The sequence below is a fragment of the Erythrolamprus reginae genome, chromosome 11 (genome assembly GCF_031021105.1).
Source record: "Erythrolamprus reginae isolate rEryReg1 chromosome 11, rEryReg1.hap1, whole genome shotgun sequence".
Taxonomy (NCBI): Eukaryota; Metazoa; Chordata; class Lepidosauria; order Squamata; family Dipsadidae; genus Erythrolamprus; species Erythrolamprus reginae.
Window position 1 is genome coordinate 10,337,342 of NC_091960.1, and position 27,648 is coordinate 10,364,989.

Below are 27,648 nucleotides of genomic sequence, written 5' to 3' on the forward strand. Positions count from 1 at the left end.
TTGCTTGCTTACTTACTTACTTACTTACTTACTTTATTTATTTACTTAGGTACTTACTTACTTACTTACTTACTTACTTACTTACTTACTTACTTACTTACTTACTTACTTACTTACGGTACTTGCTTACTTTATTTATTTATTTATTTATTTATTTATTTGTTTGTTTATTTGTTTATTTATTTATTTGTATGCCGCCCCTTTCCGTAGACTCGGGGTGGCTTACAGCAATGATAAAAACAATATATAATGACAAATCTAATAGTTAGAATATAAAAATCTAAAATAACAATAAAAACAATATATAATGACAAATCTAATAGTTAGAATCTAAAATAACAATAATACATTTAAAAAGTCTAAAAAACAAGAAACCCCAATATATAAAAAACATACATACAGTCATATCATACACAGAAAACTACATGGGCAGGGGGAGATGTTTCAGTTCCCCCACGCTTGACGACAGAGCTGGGTTTTAAGGAGTTTACGAAAGGCAAGGAGGGTGGGGGCAGTTCTAATCTCTGGAGGGAGCTGATTCCAGAGGGTCAGAGAAGGCTCTTCCTCTGGGTCCCGCCAAATGACATTGTTTAGTTGACGGGACCCAGAGTTAGACCAACTCTGTGGGACCTAACCGGTCGCTGGGATTTGTGCGGCAGAAGGCGGTCTCGTAGATACCCTGGTCCGGTGCCATGAAGGGCTTTATAGGTGATGACCAACACTTTGAATTGTGACCGGAAACTGATCGGCAACCAATGCAGACTGCGGAGTGTTGGAGTAACATGGGCATATTTGGGAAAGCCCATGATTGCTCTCGCAGCTGCATTCTGCACGATCTGAAGTTTCCGAACACTCTTCAAAGGTAGCCCCATGTAGAGAGCCCTATCCCTCAAATAAGTCCTATTTGTGCATCTGGCCGGCCGCCCATTCCATCTAGTTGCTTGTGGTGCTCCGGCTATGAGGTGAGGCAGGCGTTGGAGCTGTCCCATGTGCCCTGCACCAACTTACCTCAGAGAAGTGAGGCGAGGCAGTTATTGGGTGAGGGGGATCTGAGGTAAGTTGGTGTGGGACATATGGGGCAGCAGAAGAAGTGGGACTCCCATGTCTATTTATATTCCATGGGAGGAAAAATAAGATACCTCCCAAAATAAGCACATATTTTCGGGGAAACATAGTACAATGATACCTCGCCTTACAAACCCCTCGTCATACAAACTTTTCGAGATACAAACCCGGGGTTTAAGATTTGTTTGCCTCTTCTTCCAAACTATTTTCACCTTACAAACCCACAGCCCCTGCTGAGATGCCCTACCTCCGGACTTCTGTTGCCAGCGAAGCGCCCATTTTTGCACTGCTGGGATTCCCCTGAGGCTCCGGACTTCCGTGTTTTTGTGATGCTGCAGGGGAATCCCAGCAGGGGAATCCAGCAGCGCAAAAATGGGTGCTTTGCTGGCAACGGAAGTCTGGAGATGGGGTTTCCCAGTGAGGGGAGCCTCAGTAAAATCGCAGCATCGCAAAAACACGGAAGTCCGGAGGTGGGGTTTCGAGGACTTCGGTGTTTTTGCTCCCTTTGCTGGGAAACCCCACCTCTGGACTTCCGTTGCCAGCGAAGTGCTCGTTTTTGCAATGCTGCGATTCCCCTGCTGGGATTCCCTTGCAGCATCGCAAAAACACAAGTCCGGAGGTGGGGTTTCCCATGGAGGGGAGCCTCAGGGGAATCCCAGCAGCATAAAAACAGGCGCTTCGGCTGGCAAAAGGGGTGCGTTTTGGGCTTGCACGCATTAATTGCTTTTCCATTGATTCCTATGGGAAACATTGCTTCGTCTTACAAACTTTTCACCTTAAGAACCTCGTCCCGGAACCAATTAAGTTTGTAAGACAAGGTATCACTGTACTTCCTTATAAAATGGTAGAAGTGGCTATCTAGATCTTCTCTGAATTGGGCATTTTGTGCAGAAAGGACTTAGTCCAGCAGATGCGACTGTTGTTGATTGCCAAAATCATCTGGAGTGTGTGCCCGAGCTGGAAAGGCTGGTTGAACTGAAGGTAAGAGGACCAAATCGTCCTAAGGCCTCTGTTTTTGTATTGGCAGATGCTGAGTCCCACCTACAAGCAACGCAACGAAGACTTCCGCAGGATCTTCAAAGGGCTGCCTGAAGCTGAGCGTCTTCTTGTAGGTGAGGCCACCAGAGGAGATGGGGGTTGGGAATGGCTTGTGCTTGGAGCTAAATAGCAGGGTGGGTGAACTGAGCAAATAGAATCACTTGCAGGCTTTATAAACACTAGAACAGACTATGTGCCCTCAATGGAAGGCTAAGTTGGACTTTGAAGAAGCAGGAGAACAAGGGTAATTGAGACTTTTGAGTTGGAGACTTCAACTTTGGAGTTGGAGAAGAATGCTACAGAGAATACTAGGAGTATTCTCAGGAGAGGAATACTCTCCTGAGAATACTACAGATAGCCAAGAACAAAATGGACCTTCAAACAAAGCAAATCCAATGTCCTTACTTAAAGCACAAATGATCAGACTTAAATTATTCTACTTTGGACACTATGTGAAGACCCAGATCTGTGGAGAACTCTTGGAAAAAGGACAACCATCAGCAAAGTGTAAGGACTCGGTTCGAGTGGCGATGGCTGCATCTTCGGAAGACCTGAAAGATCTAGTTAGGGGCAGATCCTCCAAGAGAAAACCTACCTCTGCAGTCGCTAACAGTTAACACCGACTTGATGACTCAAAAGAGCCGAGGTGGCGCAGTGGGTAGAGCGCAGTACTGCAGGCCACTAAAGCTGACTGCTAGATCTGCAGGTCAGCGGTTCAAATCTCATCACTGGCTCAAGGTGGACTCAGCATTCCATCCTGCATTGGTTGCCGATCAATTTCCGGTCACAATTCAAAGTGTTGGTTATGACCTTTAAAGCCCTTCATGGCATTGGACCAGAATTTCTCAGGGACCGCCTTCTGCCCCACGAATCCCAGCGACCGGTTAGGTCCCACAGAGTGGGCCTTCTCTGGGTCCCGTCAACTAAACAATGTTGGTTGGTGGGCCCCAGGGGAAGAGCCTTCTCTGTGGCGGCCCCGGCCCTCTGGAACCAACTCCCCCCAGAGATTAGAACCGCCCCTACTCTCCTTGCCTTTCGTAAGCTCCTTAAAACCCACCTTTGTCGTCAGGCATGGGGGAACTGAGACATCTCCCCCGGGCATATACAATTTATGAATGGTATGTTTGTATGTATGTTTGTTTAGTAAATGGGGTTTTTAAATATTTTAAACTACGATTTAGATTTGTTATGAATTGTTTTATTTTGTTGTGAGCCGCCCCGAGTCTGCGGAGAGGGGCGGCATACAAATCTAAATAATAGATAGATAGATAGATAGATAGATAGATAGATAGATAGATAGATAGATAGATACATAGATAGATACATAGATACATAGATAGATAAATAAATCCTTCCCAGGTGGGTAAAATGAGGACCCGGATTGTGGGGGCAATATGCTGGCTTTGTTAAAAAGTGCTATTGCTAACATGTTGTAAGCTGCCCTGAGTCTAAGGAGAAGGACAGCAAAAAAAAACCCAAATAAATGAATGAATGAATTAATTAATTAATGACACAATTGGTCATCACTCATCAATGACTGTGTAAAGAGGGTGGAAGAAATCATTGGGGAACAGTTGAGAACAACTTTGGAAAGTGTGGGAAATAATAAAACCGTAAGGGGAAAAAAATTCAGTTGTTTTTTTTCCCTCTTCTTAATTTCAGTTTGGGGGCTGGATATCAGCGGCAAGTCCTGTGTGTAATTTCCAACCCTGGAATGCTTGCCACTTCAGAGGTTTATGATAGTCTTCAATTAGCTCGACATTCCAGAGGGTAGAACTAAAAGCGAAGGGGGGAGGGATTAGAAGCAGGGGAAGAACTGGAGTTATCATGTTTATACATGTTTTGCATGCCTCAGGTTTTTTTAAAAGCACTGGTGGTTAGTAATTGTTATTGTCACAATATTGTTCAGCCCTCCTCTTTTTGTGTGTGTGATTGCTGTCTATCTCTGTCTATCTGTTACAAAGTCCACCGCTGCAGTTGTGTAACATGCAAAAAACAGAGCTGGCTTCAGCTTTGCCTAGGAGAGTGTTTTGGTGGCATAAGTATGTTGCATGTCAGTTTAGTTTGTAGTTCAGAGGGTGGAACATACCCAGGGGTGGGTTCTAACTTACCGCACTGTTGATTCGCTTCTTCTTGCGTGGCCACGCGTGCACATGCATTCGCAGTGCCAACAATTCACAAAAAAATCCCCCCACCCCCCAAAAAGCTGAAAACAAGATGGCGACACATGCGTAGTGTGAGAAACTTGGTGCATGCACAGAAGGAAAAAAGAATTTAAAAAACCTTCCAAAACAACAACAACAAAAATCCCCCCAAAAAAATTCCACAAAAAAGGATGTCATTGTCATATCACCATCGGTTTGCTATCGGTTGGGGCGAACCTGTCTGAACCAGGAGGAATCAACCTTTTGGTGGAGATTAATTGCCTATATTTTATTTTATTTTATTATTTATTTTATTATTTATTTTATTTATTTTTTTATTTTATTTTATTTTTTATTTTTTATTATTTATTTTATTTTATTTTTTCTTTTCATTTCATTTCATTTCATTTCATTTCATTTCATTTCATTTTATTTTATTTTATTTTATTTTATTTTATTTTATTTTATTTTATTTTATTTTATTTTAATGCCGCCCTTCTCCTTAGACTCAGGACGGTTTACAACATGTTAGCAATAGCACTTTTTAAACAGAGCCAGTCTATTGCCCCCACAATCTGGGTCCTCATTTTACCCACCTCAGAAGGATGGAAGGCTGAGTCAACCTTGAGCCGGTGATGAGATTTGAACCACTGACCTGCAGATCTAGCAGTCAGCTTTAGTGGCCTGTAGTATTGCGCTCTACCCACTGCGCCACCTCGGCTCTTTTGAGTCATCAAGTTGGTGTTAACTCTTAGCGACTGCAAAGATAGGTTTTCTCTTGGATGATCTGCCCCTAACTAGGTCCTTCAGGTCTTCCAAGGATGCAGCCATCGCCACTCGAACCGAGTCCTTACACTTACACCTCCTCGGCTCATTTGTATTGCTAAGCAAATTAAGCACTCAGACAACATGATGTATATAAAGAAATATATAGAAAATTAATTTTAAAAAACATTGTCCTCCTTTCCATGCTTCCCCCCCCCCCTCGTCCCTGACATTTCCTGTCTCTTTAGATTACTCCTGTGCATTGCAACGTGACATCCTCCTTCAAGGACGGCTGTATCTATCGGAGAACTGGATCTGCTTCTACAGCAACATCTTTCGATGGGAGACCACGGTAATTGCTCCATCCAGGACTCTTCTGATTGCTTTTAGCTCTTCTTCTCCCAGCCACTGACCTCTGTGTCACCTTCCATGATAGATCTCCATCCAGCTCAAGGAAGTGATATGCATCAAGAAGGAAAAAACCGCCAAGCTAATCCCCAATGCGATTCAGGTTTGCACAGAGACTGAAAAGGTGAGAGCGTCGCTTATCCCGTAAGAATCCAAACCTGGGCGTAGATAATTATCATTTCTAAAATGCTGTGTTTTATAATTTGCCAGCAAAAGGCCCCAGTGTTGCAAACCTGGAGTTTCTTTGTACTTACTGTTCTGTCGAGCTCTCTGGTAGAATCCTCCAGAAAATGCACAAATGCAAATTTCAGACACACACACATTTGAAAATTCAAAACAATGTTCTTTATACCGAAAATTCAAATAAACGAAGCACTCTTTTTGGTATAGCAAAGAGCACTCATCTCCAAACAAACTGGCAATTTGTACAAGTCCCTTATCAGTTCTGTGATACTTAGCTTGCAGCTGGGAGGCAATTCGCAGTCCTTCTTCTTTCACAAAGTGAAACACACTTTGCTCTGGTTTAGTTTCAAAGCGGGGAAAAATCAGCACACAAAGGTCGAAGTCAGCAAAGCAGGCATGAAACACAACGATCAGATAATCCTCCACAATGGCCAAACCCACAGGCTGCTATTTATAGCAGCCTCACTAATTACCACAGCCCCACCCAACCACAGGTGGCCTCATTTTCTTTGATAATAATCTCTCAGTTGTTGCTGCCTATGCATCGCTCTCCTCATGCGTGGCTGTATCATTAACTCTTGTTCTGAATCCAAGGAGGAGCTAGATAATTGATCTCCTTCTGAGCTGTCTGCCCCACTCTCCTCCTCCCTGTCACTCATGTCTTCTTGGTCAGAGGAGCCTTCATCATCAGATTCCACCGGGAGCAAAACAGGCCTGTGGCATGTGGATGTCTCCCCCACATCCACAGTCCTTGGGGCAGGAGCTGGGCCAGAGCTAACCACAACACTTACTGATTACGTTGAACGGTTGCAGGAAGTGGGCATGGCTAGTCTGTGTAGGCCAGTGTTTCCCAACCTTGGCAACTTGAAGATATTTTGACTTCAACTCCCAGAATTCCCCAGCCAGCGAATGCTGGTTGGGGAATTCTGGGATTTGAAGTCCAGATATCTTCAAGTTGCCAAAGTTGGGAAACACTGGTGTAGGCGAAGGACCAGGGGAGACATGATAGCAATCTTCCAATATTTGAGGGGCTGCCACAGAGAGGAGGGGGGTCAAGATATTTTCCCAAAATAGATTATATGCCAGAGAAGGAATCCCAGCGACCGATTAGGTCCCACAGAGTTGGCCTTCTCTGGGTCCCGTCGACTAAACAATGTCATTTGGCGGGCCCCAGGGAAAGAGCCTTCTCGGTGGCGGCCCCGACCCTCTGGAACGAGCTCACCCCAGAGATTAGAACTGCCTTTCGTAAACTCCTTAAAACCCACCTTTGCCGTCAGGCATGGGGGAATTGAATCATCTCTCCCGGGCCTATACAATATAAGTATGGTATGTCTATGTGTATGTATGTTTTAATAACGTGGATTTTAATGTTTTCTTTTTTAATCGTTAAAATTATTAGATTTGTTATGAACTGTTTTCTATTGTTGTTGTGAGCCGCCCCGAGTCTACGGAGAGGGGCGGCATACAACTCTAATAAATGAATGAATGAATGAATGAATGAAAGTTGAACAAGGAGATTCAACCTGGAAATAAGGAGAAATTTTCAAACAATGTTAGCAATCAACCAATGGAACAGAAGTTGCCTTCAGAAGTTGTGGTAGCTTCATCACTGAAAGCTTTCAAGAAGAGATTGGACTGCCATTTGTCAGAAATGGTGCAGGGTCCCCTGCTTGGGTGGGGGATTGGACTAGAGACGACCTACACAAAGTCTCTTCCCATTCTTTTAATGCGATTTTAGTTCGCACCTTATCTATAGGCATCTCTAGCATTCAAGCAATTGGAGCTGCACAAATCCGCTTTTCCTTTTTTCTAGGGAAAAAAAAAAACCCATTTGCCAAAGTGGAATAAAAATAAATTTGGAGTACTGTGTTCAGTTCTGGAGACCTCACCTACAAAAAGATATTGACAAAATTGAACGGGTCCAAAGATGGGCTACAAGAATGGTGGAAGGTCTTAAGCATAAAACGTATCAGGAAAGACTTCATGAACTCAGTCTGTATAGTCTGGAGGACAGAAGGAAAAGGGGGGACATGATCAAAACATTTAAATATGTCAAAGGGTTAAATAAGGTCCAGGAGGGAAGTGTTTTTAATAGGAAAGTGAACCCAAGAACAAGGGGGCACAATCCGAGGTTAGTTGGGGGAAAGATCAAAAGCAACGTGAGGAAATATTATTTCACTGAAAGAGTAGTAGATCCTTGGAACAAACTTCCAGCAGACGTGGTAGATAAATCCACAGTCACTGAATTTAAACATGCCTGGGATGAACATAGATCCATCCTAAGATAAAATACAGGAAATAGTATAAGGGCAGACTAGATGGACCATGAGGTCTTTTTCTGCCGTCAGTCTTCTATGTTTCTATAATACGCAGAATAAAATTAAACTTTAAACGTGAAATAAAAACACAGCAGAATAGAATAGAATAAAAGGAGAAAGTAATTTAGAAGTGGAAGTGTTATAGTTGGATTGAATGCCTGTGTGACTTGGCAGCCGTAGAAACGTCTTAAATAAATACATAATAAACAAATAAACAAATAGATAGCTATCTACCCTCCTCCTTATTTTTTGAGCTGAAGGCCTTATTTTGCTGATTTTTTTAAAATGAGGAAAATGATGTAAAACAGATGAGGATACTTCATACGTGAGAACAGGGGCAAGACTTTCCACTGTGGGGTTCAATTTGATTTAAATCAAGTTTATTCTAGCATTAGTTTCAGTATGTGTGCGTTTCCTTCCTCAAACTGTAAGAGTTTGCTTCCTGTATTGTGATCAGATGTGTTTTGGGGGGCTCAAAACACAGAATCTCAAAAACGGATGGCTGCACGGTGCCCCAGCTTCTCCCTGGGATCTCCGCAATTAACGGGTTTGGTAGAAATTTGAAATATCCAGAAAAAATTATTATTACAGTGGTACCTCGAGATACGAGTTTAATTCATTCCGGACCTGCGCTCTTAAGTCGAGCAGCTCTTATCTCGAACGACTTTTCCCCATAGGAATTAATGTAAATAATTTTAATTGTTTCCAGCCCTCAAAAAACTCACAAAGTTAGTCTAAATTATGCAAAAAGACATTGCAAGAATAAATGTAACTTTACTTATTAATAAGATGATAAGCTGAGAGCTTTCCTTCCCTTCCTCTTTTTACCCAAAACAATCAACATGGCAAACTTTTATTTTTATTCATTAAACTGTAGTTATTTATTCAATTTCACTGCCACCCAATCCTGTAGAGGGAGGAAAGGAAGGAAGGAAAGAAAGAAAGGAAGGAAGAAAGAAAGGAAGAGTGGCTCTGCATCAGCGCGGGAAGGAAGGAAAGTAAGCCAGCCCGGCTCTTCTCGGCTCGTATCGCGGATTTGAGCTCGGGAGACGAACAAAAATGTCTCTCCTCTCCCAGCTCTTATCTCGAGTAGCTCTTAAGTCGAGCAGCTCTTATGTCGGGGTTCCACTGTATTATTATTATTATTATTATTATTATTATTATTATTATTATTATTATTATTATTATGTCAGTGCAACACAGCAAACGAGATCACTATGCTGGATTTCGTATTTCATCACCAGTCGGGCGCTTCCCAAGCACTTAGGATTGTGTGATGTAGCAGCAAATTATGTTTGCCGATCCCAGTAAAGCGGCCTTTTGCAATTGACAGATGGAGATTTTGTCAATTCTGATGATTTACAAATGTCCCCTGAGATCCTTTGGCACTGCGCCCAGCGTGCCAAGTACCACTGGGATCACTTTCACGGGCTTATACCAGAGTCGTTGCAGCTCGATTTTTAGACCTTCGTATTTCACTAATTTCTCTAACTGCTTCTCCTCAATTCTGCTGTCTCCTGGGATTGCGATGTCGATGATCCATACTTTCTTTTTCTCCAGGATCACAATGTCTGGTGTGTTGTTGTTGTTGTTGTTGTTATTATTATTATTATTATTATTATTATTATTATTTATTAGATTTGTATGCCGCCCCTCTCCGTAGACTCGGGGCAGCTCACAGCAACGATAAAAACAATATATAATGACAAATCTAATAGTTAAACTCTAAATAACAATAATACATTTTTAAAAGTCTAAAAACAAAGAACCCCAATATATAAAAAACATATATACAGTCATATCATGCATAGGCAGGGGGAGATGTCTCAGTTCCCCCACGCTTGACGACAGAGGTAGGTTTTAAGGAGTTTACGAAAGGCAAGGAGAGTAGGGGCAGTTCTAATCTCTGGAGGGAGCTGGTTCCAGAGGGTCGGAGCCACCACAGAGAAGGCTCTTCCTCTGGGTCCCGCCAACCGACATTGTTTAGTTGACGGGACCCGGAGGAGACCAACTCTGTGGGACCTAACCGGTCGCTGGGATTCGTGCGGCAGAAGGCGGTCCCGGAGATACCCCGGTCCGGTGCCATGAAAATCCCAATTTGCACAAACTTCCCAGCTTTATCCTAGACTAGTGTTTCTCAACCTTGGCAATTTGAAGATGTGTTGACTTCCTCCCCCAGAATCCCTCAGCGTGTCCATTCTGAAGCTGCACATGAATGCTTAGCACCACTGGGGGAAAAAAAAATAGGGTATCTGGAGCCCAACCAAGGAATATCAGTGTTTCCCTGTCCCTGCTTCCTTTTCTCTTTCCCCCACTTTTCAAAGTGTAGGGGGCACGCGATGGACCTTCTGCACAGTGTAAATATTTGAATAGATTTTACCCGTGAATCCGGGTTATCTTTCTTCCTAGGAAATGTGGCAATTGTGTGCAAGAAGGGAGACTAACTCACAGATAACCCACTGTTGTTGACTTGTTCCTCTTCTTTCTCCATCCCACTCTCTGTTTATGGATATTCTCAGTCATCCAGGTCACAGGTAGTCCCAAAGGTACTTTTTCCCAAAGGCAACTGGACTGACTTGTTTTTCTCTGAAGATGTTTCTCTTCTCATCCAAGAAGCTTCTTCAGAACTGTTCTGCCTGACTGGCTCGGCAATGCGTAATAGTCCAGTGAAAAGAAATCAAACACACACGTGCTCTGCTAAGCAGCAAACTTGTATTAGATAAACAAAAATAGCTTACTCAAAAAAACAGTTCTTAATGTCCGAAAACAATGCAAGGCTTACTTCAGCCGCATACAAAAAAAAACACAGGGAAAAACAAACAAACAAAGACAACCTGGAATGAGCAAAGACGTTACAGGAGTCCTTTTGAATCTTTGAAGCAAACAGCAAGTCCCAGAGTTTTCACCTCCCACTTGTCTAACAAAGCTGGGTTGAAAACTCCAACGGCACAGAAACTTCGAAGCAGGAACCACAAAACAACACAGATAAACAGCCACAGTTTGCCTTGGCCCTTGTTCCCTTTTTATCCCCTTTAGCCCTCATTAAGAGAACCACACCCAACCCAGGTGCTCCTATCATGATTTGTAATATTCCTTAAAGCAATCCCTTCTTTGCATAGCTCTTCGGCTACGTAAATCAATGTATTGATCTGCAGACGAACTGAGCCAGGACAGACTGTCTGAGGGACTGCAGGCCAAATCCCCTGGGCTGTCTGCTGAATCCTCCTGGCTGTCTGCCACATCTTCCTGGCTGTCTGCCACATCTTCCTGGCTATCAGCCAGGCTTTCACATTCACTTTGTGCCGCATCTCTCCCATCTGTGGGAGCAACGGCTGGCCCAGGCCCAAACACAACAAGAACTGAAGAAACAAGGAAAGGAAAAAAACGACAAAAATCCAGCTGCCTTTTGAAGAAGCACCTTTGGTTTCTCCCTGCCTCGTTCCTGTTCCTAAACTTCCTAAGTTCTATTTGGCATCTCTGCTGAGCCCGGGTGAGGCCTTTTATCTCAGTGGCCTGACTTATGGCCCTAACCAGCAGGGCAACGTCCCAGAAAAGAGAAAGCACATTGGGTACAAAGAATTCCAAGGAAAAATGGGTGTGTCCCTACATCTAGAGTGGTTGTAGGAAATCATTTTCACATAGAACCATCCTTCCTTCGCAGAGTTTAATGACCTGTGACTGCACACTTTAGACAGAACAATGCAAGGGCCTTGAAAGACATGCTCATCCAGGAAGTCTTGAGATTACAATCTCCCAACAACAATTGTGGTTTAGACAACCAGGGAGGGCTTGTAATCTTTAAGATTGCTCAGATGCCTCTGATGTTGAGGTTTGCAGTTTGAAACAGCAGAGCCCATTTCAAAGAAACCTATCGTTGTTTCTCCCCGAGGCCGCCACTAAACTCTTTCAATGTGCTACTCATGCGAGTAAATGCATCTTTAAGAATGTTTTGAACTTTCTTAAGGCAGCAGGAGTTGAGACAGGAAGCAATTTTCCATGAACGGAAAATGTGGTGGTTGAGGTTTGAGAATCTTGAGTTCAACGTGGCTGAACTATTATCTCCCAGCAAACATGTGGCTTCCGCTGGGGGATGCTGGGAGTTGTGGTTCATAGTCTGGAAGATCAACACTGGTCTTCATAGTTAAAGGGTTGTTTTCCCACTGTTGACATCCACCCACCTGTTTGAACAGCAGGAGGAAGAACATAGATGGTCTCCTGGAGATCATCTGTGATGAGGGAATGTCCTTGCAGTTCCATAATCAAATGTGCTCGTCCATGTGAATAAACTCCTGTTCCTTAGTCTTTCTGTCCACCTACCTACCTACCTACCTCCCTTCCTCCCTCCCTCCCTCCCTTCCTTCCTTTCTCTCCAGTCCTTGGAAGAACTTTATAGCTCCTGCTGCCTTAAGAAAGTTCAAAACATTCTTAACAATGCATCTCATCCAGGCCATGCTTTTTTTGAACTATTACCAACCGGCAGACGGTACAGGGCAATAAAAACAAGGACAAATAGGCTGAAAAACAGCTTCCATCCCAGAGCAGTAACTACCGGTTGTTGTGGTTCAGTCTGGGACCCCTCCGGGAATGGCTGACCTTCTGTCGGTTTCCAGCTCAGAGGGAGAGGCTGAGGAACAGGAGGTGCAGACTGACGAGGAAGAGGAATCCCAGGCTGAAGAAGAAGGACAGCCAGAGTCCCACCAGGGGGAGCTCTCCCCAGCAAGCAGCCTGGATTCCTTAGGGGAAAATGCTCAAGACATCATAGATATGCGACAAAGGAGAGCTAATCAGAGACGGACTCAATTGGCTAAGTATTTCCAGCATTAGAGGTCACAGCTGGGTTTGGGTGTGGTGCTCTTGGGAAAGGATAAAAGGCGGACCCACCCTTCCTGGCTTGTGGAGTTTTATCTTGGAGATTCGTGAGACCTGTCTGTGAACTTTGGTGGCTTACAATCCTGGTTTGTGCCTTGGACTATTGAAACCTTGGGGGGGGGTGTGCCAGCAAGAAGCTTGTAGTATTGACTGGACATCAGGACCCTGCTGTAACGTATTATAGCCTGTCTGTTGTGAAGACAGGTTTTCCTTTGTGCTTATTTTTTCCAGCTATAAAATACTTTTGGCTTTTACCAGAGTGTCTGGCTGTTTTTTCAGTTGGTGTTGAGGTCTGGGAAAACCCAGACAGAACACCGGTATATTGAATTCTATGGTATAGTGCAATATTAATGCAATATTGATGCAATATCAGGAGTTTTCAATTCAATTGTATAGAATGTGAAGTATGTGTGTTTTTTGTTTTATTTTTCGTGTATAATGTACACTGAAGATGGCATTGGACCAGATTACCTCTGGAACCACCTGCTACCGCACGAATCCCAGCAACCGATAAGGTCCCACAGAGTTGGCCTTCTCCGGGTCCCGTCGATTAAACAATGTCATCTGGCGGGCCCCAGGGGAAGAGCCTTCTCTGTGGCAGCCCCGGCCCTCTGGAACCAACTCCCCCCGGAGATTAGAATTGCCCCCACCCTCCCTGTCTTTCGTAAACTACTCAAGACTCATTTATACCACCAGGCATGGGGGAGTTGAGATATTCCTTCCCCCTAGGCCATTACAGGTTATGCATGGTATGTTTGTGTGTATGTTTGGTTTTATAATAAGGTTTTTAGTTGTTTTATTATTGGATTGTCACATGCTGTTTTTGATTGTTGTTAGCCGCCCCAAGTCTACGGAGAGCGGCGGCATACAAATCCAATAAATAAATAAATAAAATAAATTTAATTTCATTGTGAAATTACAATAAAGTAAACTTACCTTACCTTACCTTACCTTAACCTACTTTCTAATTAAATCAATCAGATTTTCCGCAGTTCACAGTAAATAAGACTATAAAAGCAAAGCCATCCCATTGAAAGATCAATGGTAAAATATTAAAGCATATCAAAAGAACTTTAAAAATATGTTTTCAGTAATTTTCAGAAAGCAAGTTTCTTTTGTGCCTGGGAAACTTTACAGGCTAAATGCAACACAGAAGCTATGAAGTTCCACCAAAACTTTAGATAAAATCCTAACAGGACATGAGGACAGACAGATTACTAAAATCTATCAACAATTCCTATGATAGCTTGGGTTAAAAAAGTCCAACACAATATACATTTAGCGGATTGGGAGAGATCATGGAACACAATCTCTAAAATCACACTGTCAGCAGCATACAAAGAAATGTTTTATAAAATCTTTTATAGATGGTATATGCCTCCATCAAGGTTAGCGAACATCTACCCGACACTACAGGACACCTGTTGGAAGTGCAAAAAGCAAAAAGGTTCCTTTTTTCACATGTGGTGGCCCTGCCCTAATATTCAAAAAATATGGAAAACAACCCACAGATGGCTCACAGAAATTACAAAATAGGAGATAGAATATACAGTGATCCCCGATTATCGCGAGGGTTCCGTTCCAAGTCCCCTCGCGATAATCGATATTTCGGGATGTAGTGGTGCAGAAGTAAAAACACCATCTGCGCATGCGCGCCCCTTTTTCCATGGCCGCACATGCGCAGATGGTGGAGTTTGCGTGTGGGCGGCGGGGAAGACCCTTCGGCCGCCCAACAGCTGATCTGCTCCGCAGCGCGGCAGCAGCGAGGAGCCAAAGATGGGGTTTCCCCGTTGCCCAGACAACGGGGAAACCCCATCTTCGGCTCCTCGCTGCTGCCGCGCTGCGGAGCAGATCAGCTGTTGGGCAGCCGAAGGAACCTTCCCTGGGTCTTCCCGCCGCCCAGGCAAAGGGGAAACCCCAAGATCGCTTGCCGCTTGCTGCTTGCCCGTCACCCGCTCGCCCGGCCGCTCGCTTGCCGCTTGCCTGTTCGCCCGCCCGCCCGGTTGCTCGCTTGCCGCTTGCCGCTTGCCCGTTTGCCCGGCTGCTCACTTGCCGCTTGAGAGCAAGAGGGGGAGAGATAGAGAAAGAGAGAGAAGGAAAGAAAGAGATGAGAGAGGGAGGAAGAGAGTGTGAGAGAGGAAGAAGCAAGATAGAGAAAGAGAGAGAGAAAGAAAGATGAGAAAGGAAGGGAGTGACGTCATTGGGTGGAAAAATCGCGATATAGCGATTCGCAACGTTCCGGATCGCGAAACTCGGGGGATAACTGTACACCAGAGGGTATGCCCTTAGGAATCTGGAAAAGACATTATTCTAAGGAAACGCTCTTCCCCATAACACACATAAACACCGCAGTTAGAATATCACTGGCACAAATGTGGAAAAACGAACAGACCCCATCGGAAAGTTTAATTATTGATAAAATATATAGATGTTTAGAGATGGACCAAATGACAAATTCAATTAAGGGAACAAAATACAAAAAAATCTAAAGAATCTTGGCACAAATGGCAGGAGTGGATTCAAAATAAAAACGGAAAATGTAACAATACAAAGTATCAGTGTACTTAGAAAGAATAATGGAAATGAAGTAAAAACATGAGATGAATGATTTATCTCTTTCTTTTCTTTTTCTCTATTTTAATACATAGAAGACTGACCGCAGAAAAAGACCTCATGGTCCATCTAGTCTGCCCTTATACTATTTCCTGTATTTTATCTTACAATGGATATATGTTTATCCCAGGCATGTTTAAATTCAGTGACTGTGGATTTATCTACCACGTCTGCTGGAAGTTTGTTCCAAGCATCTACTACTCTTTCAGTAAAATAATATTTTCTCATGTTGCCTTTGATCTTTCCCCCAACTAACTTCAGATTGTGTCCCCTTGTTCTTGTGTTCACTTTCCTATTAAAAACACTTCCCTCCTGGACCTTATTTAACCCTTTAATATATTTAAATGTTTCGATCATGTCCCCCCTTTTCCTTCTGTCCTCCAGACTATACAGATTGAGTTCATCAAGTCTTTCCTGATACGTTTTATGCTTAAGACCTTCCACCATGCTTTACTTATGATACTTACATTTGAATGTACATAATTTAATAAAACATATAGAGAAATGAATGACATATTCAAAAGGCAATAGAAATGGATTAAGATCTGTCAAAACAAAACAAAACATGTAAGAAATACTTTCTTTTTTATTTTGAAAACAATAAAGAAAAAAAAAAGAAACGATGAAGTTCCCCACAACCAAACTCATTTTGGGGCGGACTAGTCTTAACATTGTTCCTTGTGGTTCCCAGCATTTCTTCACATCCTTTGGTGCCCGTGATCGATGCTTCATGCTCATCTTTCGCCTTTGGCAGAACGCGCTTCTGGATAAGGTAAGAAGAGACCAGGGGTGGGTTCCACTTACCTTCACCACCGGTTCTCATCGCGACGTTTGTGCAATTTCACTTCTGCACATGCTCAGAAGCAGGAATCAGCCTGGAATATTTCTTCTGGTGAAGAAATAAAATCAGTATTAACTGATCTTTTTCAAGTAGTGGAAGAGGAGAAGCCATCCAAATGGAAAAATTCACCAAATATATATTTTTTAAAAGATGGTGGTGCCCGTGGGTGCAACCGAGTTGCACCCATGGCACTGTCGGGTCATTACCAATTTGGGTGATCCCACCCACCCATGGAACAGTCTAGGGTAGGGGTAGGCAAAATTGGCTCTTCTATGACATGTGGACTTCAACTCCCAGAATTCCTGAGCTAGCATGATTGGCTCAGGAATTCTGGGAGTTTATTTATTTATTTATTTATTTATTTATTGGATATGTATGCTGCCCCTCTCCGGAGACTTGGGGCGGCTAACAAGAGTAATAAAACAGTGTACAATAATAATCCAATAAATACAAAAAATGATTAAAAAACCCATTAATATTAAAAAAAAACCAAACATACATACAGACATACCATACATGAAATTGTAAAGGCCCAGGAGGAAAAGAGCATCTCAATTCCCCCATGTCTGGCAGCAGAGGTGGGTTTTAAGTAGCTTACGAAAGGCAAGGAGGGTGGGGGCAATTCTAATCTCTGGGGAGAGTTGGTTCCAGAGGGCTAGGGCCGCCACAGAGAAGGCTCTTCCCCTGGGTCCCGCCAAGCGACATTGTTTAGTTGACAGGACCCGGAGAAGACCCACTCTGTGGGACCTAACCGGTCACTGGGATTCGTGCAGCAGAAGGTGGTCCTTGAGATAATCTGGTCCGGTGCCATGAAGGGCTTTATAGGTCATAACCAACACTTTGAATTGTGACCGGAAACTGATCGGCAACCAATGCTGACTGTGGAGTGTTGCTGTAACATGGGCATACTTAGGGAAGCCCATGATTGCTCTCGCAGCTGCATTCTGCACGATCTGAAGTTTCCGAACACTTTTCAAAGGTAGCCCCATGTAGAGAGCGTTACAGTACTCAAACCTTGAGGTGATGAGGGCAGTCTTCAAGTCATAGAAGAGCCAACTTTGCCTATACCTGGTAGGGGAGAGGTCACTTAGGACTTTTTGGGAGAGTAGTAGATTAGATTTGATCTATGGAGATTCTCAGTCATCCAAGTCATGGTGGATGACTACCTATACTTAAATATGTTGCACAAATGCAGCCTTTATGGTCTGAAAGCCAGAGTTTGTGCCATTGTGCAATATGCAAATCCAGTCGATTACAACTTGCTCAGCTATCCACTGTGGAAACAATATTGTGATAAGCTCTTCAGTAGCTGGACTATGTATCTGCTTCTTTCTTTCCTCTCTTAATGCCATGTTCTTCCATTGCCACCAGACATTGCCCCCACGAGAACTCTGGCACATTGTCCATCAATGTTACGGTTCTGAACTTGGCTTGACCAGCGAAGATGATGATTACGTTTCTCCCATTGATGACCTCAACGGCCTGGGGTGAGTGTCTACTGTCCTGTGTTGATTGGGCAGGGAATGGAACTTGTAGCCATACCTCTTAGCTGCCTCTTTGCCATGTGCAGGAGATGGTGAGCAGCCTTTCTCAAGGTGGATCCTCCCGTAAATTAGCCTTGCTGCTCCAGGAGATTCCTTTTAAACCTCCCTCTCTATTATCTCTGTCGCAACAGAAGCCAGAAAGAAATTGGAGATGATATTGACCTGACAGAGCTGACATCCCGCTGCAACACTGACCTCAAGCTGGACACCAGTCCCTTGCTGGACAAAAGGGACACCAGTCACAGCATCAACTCATTGGCCAGTAGCAGTGATGGGACCACATCGGTGAGGACAGGAGATTCAGAAGACAGCTGGAATGTTACAAAGGTCCATTCCTAGATTTTGCCTTCCATAAAAACTACTTGGCCTATAATATTTATTTATTTTATTTATTATTTATTTATTTATCAGACTTGTATGCAGCCCCTCTCCGCAGACTTGGGGCGGCTCACAGCAATAATGATACAATGTAACAAATCTAATATTTAATTAATTTATAAAACCCCAATTTAGAAACCAATCATACATACTAGCATACCATACATAAATTTTATAAGCCTAGGGGGAGGGAAAATGTCAATTCCCCCATGCCTGATGACAGAGGTGGGTTTTAAGGAGCTTACAAAAGGCGAGGAGGGTGGGGGCAACTCTGATATCTGGGGGGAGTTGGTTCCAAAGGGTCGGGGCCGCCACAGAGAAGGCTCTTCCCTTGGGTCCCGCCAAGTGACATTGTTTAGTTGACGGGACCCAGAGAAGGCCAACTCTGTGGGACCTAACTGGTCGCTGGGATTCGTACGGCAGAAGGCGGTCCCGGAGATATTCTGGCCCGGTATTCCAAATGGGGTCTCACCAGCGCTCTATACAGCGGGATCATAATCTCCCTCTTCCTGCTTGTTATACCTCTAGCTATGCAGCCAAGCATCCTACTTGCTTTCCCTACCGCCTGACTGCACTGTTCACCCATTTTGAGACTGTCAGAAATCACTACCCCTAAATCCTTTAGTGTGGCAACAGTACTTAGACTTATTTATTTATTTATTATTTGGATTTGTATGCCGCCCCTCTCCGAAGACTCGGGGCGGCTCACAACAAGTGAAACAAATCATAAGTAATCCAATTAATTAAAATATTTAAAGGTTTAAAAAAACCCATATACTAACAGACACACACACAAGCATACCATGTATAAATTAAACGTGCCCAGGGGGGGATGTTTCAATTCCCCCATGCCTGACGGCAAAGGTGGGTTTTAAGGAGTTTACGGAAGGCAGGAAGAGTAGGGGCAGTTCTAATCTCCGGGGGGAGTTGGTTCCAGGGAGCCGGTGCCGCCACAGAGAAGGCTCTTCCCCTGGGGCCCGCCAACCGACATTGTTTAGTTGACGGGACCCGGAGAAGGCCCACTCTGTGGGACCTAATCGGTCGCTGGGATTCGTGCGGCAGGAGGCGGTCTCGGAGATATTCTGGTCCGATGCCATGAAGGGCTTTAAAGGTCATAACCAACACTTTGAATTGTGACCGGAAATTGATCGGCAGCCAATGCAGACTGCGGAGTGATGGTGAAACATGGGCATACCTGGGGAAGCCCATGACTGCTCTTGCAGCTGCATTCTGCACGATCTGAAGTTTCCGAACACTTTTCAAAGGTAGCCCCATGTAGAGAGCATTACAGTAGTCGAACCTCGAGGTGATGAGGGCATGAGTGACTGTGAGCAATGAGTCCCGGTCCAGATAGGGCCGCAACTGGTGCACCAGGCAAACCTGGGCAAACGCCCCCCTCGCCACAGCTGAGAGATGGTTTTCTAATGTGAGCTGTGGATCGAGGAGGACGCCCAAGTTGCGGACCCTCTCTGAGGGGGTCAGTAATTCCCCCCCCAGGGTAATGGACGGACAGATGGGATTGTCCTTGGGAGGCAAAACCCACAGCCACTCCGTCTTATCCGGGTTGAGCTTGAGTCTGTTGACACCCATCCAGGCCCCAACAGCCTCCAGGCACCGGCACATCACTTCCACCGCTTCGTTGACTGGGCATGGGGTGGAGATGTAAAGCTGGGTATCATCGGCATATTGATGATACCTCACCCCATGTCCTTGGATGATCTCTCCCAGCGGTTTCATGTAGATGTTAAATAGCAAGGGGGAGAGGACCGACCCCTGAGGCACCCCACAAGGGAGAGACCTCGGAGCCGACCTCTGACCCCCCACTAACACCGACTGCGACCGGCCAGAGAGGTAGGAGGAGAACCACTGGAGAACAGTGCCTCCCACCCCCAACCCCTCCAACCGGTGCAGAAGGATACCATGGTCGGTGGTATCGAAAGCCGCTGAGAGATCAAGGAGCACCAGGACAGAGGATAAACCCTGCTTCACTGTGCTGTAGAGCTCTCTCTAAGCAGTTTACAGAATCAGTCTTTTGCCCCACCAGTAATCTAGGCCCGCATTTTACCGACCTCAGAAGGATGGAAGGCTGAGTCAACCCTAAGCCGGTCAGGATTGAACTGCTGGCAGTGGGCAGAACTGGCCTGCAATGCTGTATTCTAACCACTGCCACACCATGGCTCAAAATAGCAAATATTTTGGCTGATAACTCACTGGCTGTCCGGATGCTGAACGACAAATCGTGATCAAATGTGTGTTTCATATGGAGCCAATTTCCAAAGTTCACCCAGGTTGAATCTAATTTATTTATTTTATTATTTAGATTTGTATGCCGCCCCTCTCCGCAGACTCGGGGCGGCTCACAGCAGAATAAAAAACAATTCATAACAAATCTAAATTGTAGTTTAAAATATTTAAAAACCCCATTTACCCCATGTATGGTAGTGCAGAAATTTTGGAAAGAGGTGCAAGGGGAAATTAATAGGATGCTAAATATAAAATGGGTGATTACAAAGGAGATGGCAGTATTAGTCATAAGGAGTGATATGGGAGAATTCATAAAATTGAAGAAGCAGCTATGGAAAGTGCCCAAGTGGTAATAAAGAGCCGGGGTGGCCCAGCAGGTAGAGTGCTGTACTGCAGGCTACCGAAGCTGACTGTAGATCTGTAGGTCAGCGGTTCAAATCTCATCGCCGGCTCAAGGTTGACTCAGCCTTCCGTCCTTCCGAGGTGGGTAAAAGGAGGACCCGGATTGTGGGGGCAACATGCTGACTCTGTTTTTAAAAAGTGCTGTTGCTAACATGTTGTAAGCTGCCCTGAGTCTAAGGAGAAGGGCGGCATAAAAATCAAATAAATAAATAAATAAATAAATAAATAAATAAATAAATAAATAAATAAATAAATAAATAAATAGTTTTAGGTTGGAAGGATGCAACAAAATGGACAATACAAAATTGGTACCTGGTGGAAGACATTCAGTTTGAAATTATGGATATAAAGATGTTCTGTTGGGCTCTCTGGTAGAATCCTCCCAAAAATTCACAGGTACAAATTTCAGACACACACACGTTTGAAAATTCAAAACAATGTTCTTTATAATGAAAATTCCCTTAAACCAAGCCCTCTTTTGGTATAGCAAAGAGCACTTGTCTCCAAACAAACTGGTGATTTGTACAAGTCCCTTATAATTTCTGTGATACTTAGCTTGCAGCTGTGAGGCAATTCACAGTCCTTCTTCTTTCACAAAGTGAAACACACTTTGCTCTGGTTTAGATTCAAAGCGGGGGAAAATCAGCACACAAAAAGTCAAAGTCAGTAAAGCAGTCACGAAACACAACGATCAGATAATCCTCCACAATGGCCAAACCCACAGGCTGCTATTTATAGCAGCCTCACTAATGACCACAGCCCCACCCAACCACAGGTGGCCTCATTTTCTTTGATAATAATCTCTCAGTTGTTGTTGCCTATGCATCGCTCTCCGCATGTGTGGCTGTATCATTAACTCTTGTTCTGAATCCAAGGAGGAGCTGGATAATTGATCTCCTTCTGAGCTGTCTGCCCCACTCTCCTCCTCCCTGTCACTGCTGTCTTCTTGGTCAGAGGATCCTTCATCATCAGATTCCACCGGGGGCAAAACAGGCCTGCAGCATGTGGATGTCTCCCCCACATCCACAGTCCTTGGGGCAGGAGCTGGGCCAGAGCTAACCACAACACAAAGATGAATATGATTAATTAATGAAAATAAAGTGCAGGAACGATGAGACAATGGGACTGGGTTATATGGTTAGTAGAATTTGAGACCAAGGTATAAACAGTAAATTGGAATCACTCTATAATTTGTAAATAGTGTAACGTTCTTGGTTTAAAATGCTGTAAATAAGGTACACTCTCATTTTGGTGGTGGGGTTTGAATGTTGTTGGGTGGTGGGAGCACACATCATTGTGCACTGTGTTTTATGTATTGTGTATGTGTTATTATTATAAAAAAAATAATTATAAATAAATTATAAATAAATCTAATGCCGCCTTGCTTCCCTTGTAGCTGGCAGAAGACCTGGAGGACAACACTGACAGCCAAATGGATGCTTCATCCAGCCACACAGTGACCTCAGCCACAGACCCCCCTCTGGAAGATACGGTGCAAGGGTCTGCTGTGTCCCCCCTGGAGGGGGATCTGCCCCCCAGCGAAGAGCTCCCCACCGACATGAGCAATTCCTCCTCTTCCACACAAGATGAAGGTGAAGGGAACCTTCATTCTGCCTGAATTCTCCTGGATTTTAGACTACGACAGTGTTTCCCAACCTTGGCAACTTGAAGGTATTTGGACTTCAACTCCCAGAATTCCCCAGCCAGCAAATGCTGGCTGGGGAATTCTGGGACTTGAAGTCCAGATATCTTCAAGTTGCCAAGGTTGGGAAATACTGGACTAGGAGATCGAATCCGACCATCTCCCGTTCTTCCTTCTCCAGCTGAGGTGGAAGCCTTCTTCACAGACTTGCCGGGGCGGCTCCTGATCAATGCCGTGTATCATGTTGGAGCTGAGAGGCTGCAGCAAATGATCTTCAGCGACTCCCAGTTCATACACAGCTTTTTGGGCCAACGCAAATTCACAGGTAAGGAGAAACCAGTTCAAATCACTAGCCGCTCTTCAAATCACTCTTCGGAGAGGGGCGGCTTACAAATCTAATAAATTATTATTATTATTATTATTATTATTATTATTATTATTATTATTATTACTACTATTACTATTATTATTATTACTACTATTACTATTATTATTATTATTATTATTATTATTATTATTATTATTATTATTATTATGTCAGTACAACACAGCAAACGAGATCATATGCTGGATTTCGTATTTCATCACCAGTCGGGCGCTTCCCAAGCACCTAGGACTGCGTGATGTAGCGGCGAATTATGTTTGCCGATCCCAGTAAAGGGGCCTTTTGCAATTGACAGATGGAGATTTTGTCAATTCCGATGGTTTTCAAATGTCCACTGAGATCCTTTGGCACTGCGCCCAGCATGCCAAGTACCACTGGGACCACTTTCACGGGCTTGTGCCAGAGTCGTTGCAGCTCGATTTTTAGATCTTCGTATTTCACTAATTTCTCTAGCTGCTTCTCCTCAATTCTGCTGTCTGCTGGGATTGCGATGTCGATGATCCATACTTTCTTTTTCTCCACGATCACAATGTCTGGTGTGTTATGCTTCAGAATTCGGTCAGTCTGAAGTCGGAAGTCCCACAGTAGTTTTGCTTGCTCATTTTCGACCACTTTTTCGGGCTTATGATGCCACCAGTTCTTTGCCACTGGTAAATGGTAGTTCCGGCACAAGATCCAGTGGATCATCTGTGCCACAGCATCATGTCTATGCTTGTAGTCAGTCTGTGCGATCTTTTTGCAGCAGCTGAGTGTGTGATCGATTGTTTCATCTGTTGTTGTTGTTGTTATTGTTGTTGTTGTTATTATTATTATTATTATTATTATTATTATTATTATTATTATTATTATTATTATTATCCTCCTCCATGGATATTCGGGACTAAAGTTCGGGCAAGAGTTTACATTGCAGAAACAAAGATCCCTGCCATTTTCTGACTTATTTGATGGATTAACCTTAGACTTCCTTTTTTTAAAATATACATAAATTTTTATTGAATTTATGTACATTTAAAAACAATCCAGAAAATGAACAAAAAAAAACATAGACAAAACAACAAAAAGAAAAGGAAAAAACAACAAAAAACAGAAGTACTGTCTCTAATGTCAGCTAAACCTGTTAACAATTACTTTCATTAAACTCATTATAATGAACCATTTGACAGCATTGTAATTTTAAAAAATCGAAATGTGGAGAACTTGATAAGATGACACTGGAACTGAACGAGAAAGAAGACGGGAGATTCTATGAAGTTTGGAATAGGTTTTATGAATGGTTAGCGAAGAGGAAGCAGTAGAAAGTTGTATGTAGTGAATTCAAAACAATCTATTTATTATCAAATAGATAGAGGAATATTTGCATAGGGATTTATTATTAATGAATTAAATGGATAAGTACGCTGTATAATACTGAGGAGAAGTTATAGAAATATGAGTACTATTTATGAAATATATATTGCATAAAAGTTGAACATTTACCATCGATATTTAACACCGTAAGATAAACTTAGAGGTTAGACTTCAATAACCTGGCTTCCAGCCGATGTATTGGATAGATATTTGGGAGGCTGTTGCATAAACAGCCCAGTACAAATTTTCCTGATTGCCCATGCGACCTTCAGAGATAATGGGTGTCCCATGAAATCCAAATCGGTGCCTTCTTTTGTCATTTGCATAATTATTTTATTATTATTATTATTATTATTATTATTATTATTATTATTATTATTATTAATTGGATTTGTATGCCGCCCCTCTCCGTAGACTCGGGGCGGCTAACAACAGTAGTACAAAACAGCATGTAAATCCAATACTAAAACAGCTAAAAAAACCTTATTTATAAAACCAAACATACATACAAACATACCATGCATAAATTGTAGAGGCCTAGGGGGAAAGAATATCTTAGTTCCCCCATGCCTGATGGCAGAGGTGGGTTTTAAGGAGCTTACGAAAGGTGAGGAGGGTGGGGGCAATTCTAATCTCTGGGGGGTAGTTGGTTCCAGAGGGCCGGGGCCACCACAGAGAAGGCTCTTCCCCTGGGTCCCGCCAAACAACATTGTTTTGTTGACGGGACCCGGAGAAGGCCCACTCTGTGGGACCTAACCGGTCGCTGGGATTCGTGCGGCAGAAGGCGATCTCGTAGATACCCTGGTCCGGTGCCATGAAGGGCTTTATAGATGATGACCGACACTTTGAATTGTGACCGGAAATTGATCGGCAACCAATGCAGACTGTGGAGTGTTGGTGTTACATGGGTATACCTGGGAAAGCCCATGATTGCTCTCGCAGCTGCATTCTGCACGATCTGAAGTTTCCGAACACTCTTCAAAGGTAGCCCCATGTAGAGAGCGTTACAGTAGTCGAGCCTCGAGGTGATGAGGGCATGAGTGACTGTGAGCAGTGACCCCCGGTCCAAATAGGGCCGCAACTGGTGCACCAGGCGAACGTGGGCAAACGCCCCCCTCGCCACAGCTGAAAGATGGTTCTCTAATGTGAGCTGTGGATCGAGGAGGACGCCCAGGTTGCGAACCCTCTCCGAGGGGGTCAATAATTCCCCCCCCCCAGGGTGATGGATGGACAATTGTCCTTGGGAGGCAACACCCACAGCCACTCCGTCTTATCAAGGTTGAGTTTGAGTCTGTTGACATGCTTTATGTAAACTGTGTGGCTTGCAGTTAAACCTTGACTCAAAGAACTAACGTCCATTAAAAAAAGTGTGGACTCTGAACAGGACAAGCGTTTGCTGAATCCAGAGTTCACTAAATGATAATCTGTGCTTCATCAACTAAGACTTTACTGTTTATCATTTTAAAAATACATATATTATCCTGATAATATTTTAATTTCCCCTTGTTTTTCCTATCCTGTCCCCAACTTTCCTTTCTCTCCCTTCCTAGATGTAACACTGAGTTCATGGAGTGGAGACAGCAAGTGTCATCAAAGCCGGGTCATCACCTATACCATCCCCATCAGCAATCCTTTGGGCCCCAAGGTTGCACCTGTGGTGGAGACTCAGGTAGGGGCAATGCACAGGTGGGATTCAGCAGGTTCTGACCAGATCTGGAGAACCAGTAGCAGACATTTTGAGTAGTTCGGAGAACCGGTAAATACCACCACCTCCCATCTATTCTCTGCCTCTTGAGTCCCAGCTGATCAGGAAGGAATGGAGATTTTGCAATAACCTTCTCCTGCCACGCCCGCCAAGCCACGCCCATCAAGCCACGCTGCGTCCACCAAGCCACGCCCACAGAACTGCCTGCAAATTTTTTTTTGCATTGGGTTCCTAAAAATACAAGTAGTCTTCGAGTTACGACCACAATGGAGTCCAACATTTTTGTTAAGTGAGACATTTGTTAAACTGAGCTTTGCCCCATTTTACGACCTTCATTGCCGCGGGGTTTTTTAGGTTTTTAATGTAAAATTGTTATTTTAGACTTAATATTAGATTTGTCATTGTATACTGTTTTATCACTGCTGTGAGCCTCCCCGAGTCTGCGGGGAGGGGTGGCATAGAAATCTAATAAATAAAATAAATTAATTAATTAATCAGTGGAACAACATGCCTCCAACACTGGGGATTTTTAAGAAGATGTTGGATAACCATTTGTCTCAAGTGGTGTAGGGTTACTTGCCTGGGCAGGGGGTTGGACTAGAAGACCTCCAAGGTCCCTTCCAACTCTGTTATGTTCTGTTGCGTGGACTCCACCCCACAAGGGATTATGGAGTCATTAAAAGAGGATGATGATTGTGGTTGTAAGTCGAGGACTTGCCTGTAACTAACTTTTAAGCCGCCGTTTTCCTTGGGAATGTTATCTGAACAAACAGATGTGCCTGGGTAAAGCATAGCATTTTCCAAAGAACGGGTACCAAAACATGAATGTCTACTTATCATGCCTTCCTCTTCCTCTTTGATTGCTGGACGCTAGACTCTTTTCCGTGCCAGTTCCAAGAATGGAGGCTGTGTGGTGGACTCAGAAGTGGTCACTCAGGGCATCCCTTACCAGGATTACTTCTACACTGTACATCGGTACTGCATCACCAACATAGCCAAAAGCAAAGCCAGGCTCAGGTATTCATTCTTGGATCCTTCCCTTCTCGCCTGCGTCTGTAAAATTGGTTAGAAGAGCCTGAAACAAGGGTCCCCAAACTTTTTACACAGGGGGCCAGTTCACTGTCCCTCAGACTGTTGGAGGGCTGGACTATATATAAAAAAACCCTTATGAACAAATCCCTATGCACACTGCACATACCTTATTTTAAAGTAAAAAACAAAATGGGAATGTACTATTTAGAGGGGCAGGAGAAGTCTGAAATTCATATATGTTTATGTTTTGTTTTTAATTTTCTTTCGTTAACATCTGATTGTAGGTTTTCTTGGCTTATAGAAAAATGTAGAAAGAAAGAAGGAAGCACTTTGGCATAATGGTTAATAAGTTAGAAATATAATTGGTGTACTTTTTGAAGAAACATTAAGGAGGGAATTTAATTAAAAGAAAATGAATGTAACTGGATGTCAAAATTAGAAAAAAAACCTTTTGCAACTTTTTTGATGATTGATATTAGTTACTAACAAAATACCGCATTTTATTCATAGAAAATTAGATGGAACACTGTGTTGTGTCACTCACCCACGGGCCGGATAAATGGCCTCCGCAGGCCACATGCGGCCCGCGGGCCGTAGTTTGGGGACCGCTGGCCTAAAACATAGTGGAAATTACTGGGGAAGAAACAGTTTTGGTTGGAGGAGGTTGCCAATGGCAGCCATAATAAGTTTCATCAAAATGTTGACATGGATAGAGGGAAAGACAC

The 27,648-nt window shown here is 43.6% G+C and overlaps 1 protein-coding gene across 3 annotated transcripts in view; it reads left to right on the forward strand.

Moving 5' to 3' along the window:
- GRAMD1A (GRAM domain containing 1A) overlaps nt 1–27,648 on the forward strand; it is a 100,670-nt gene that overhangs the window by 50,068 nt on the left and 22,954 nt on the right. For 2 of the 3 annotated variants that reach the window (XM_070763977.1, XM_070763976.1), the window contains 10 exons: nt 2,093–2,177; nt 5,261–5,364; nt 5,449–5,544; nt 16,095–16,175; nt 17,616–17,731; nt 17,920–18,115; nt 22,209–22,404; nt 22,636–22,779; nt 25,737–25,855; nt 26,766–26,908. In XM_070763977.1, coding sequence (XP_070620078.1) covers nt 2,093–2,177; nt 5,261–5,364; nt 5,449–5,544; nt 16,095–16,175; nt 17,616–17,731; nt 17,920–18,115; nt 22,209–22,404; nt 22,636–22,779; nt 25,737–25,855; nt 26,766–26,908 — 1,280 coding nt within the window. The remainder of the gene's footprint in view (nt 1–2,092; nt 2,178–5,260; nt 5,365–5,448; nt 5,545–16,094; nt 16,176–17,615; nt 17,732–17,919; nt 18,116–22,208; nt 22,405–22,635; nt 22,780–25,736; nt 25,856–26,765; nt 26,909–27,648) is intronic. The other variant, XM_070763974.1, reaches the window with a different exon arrangement.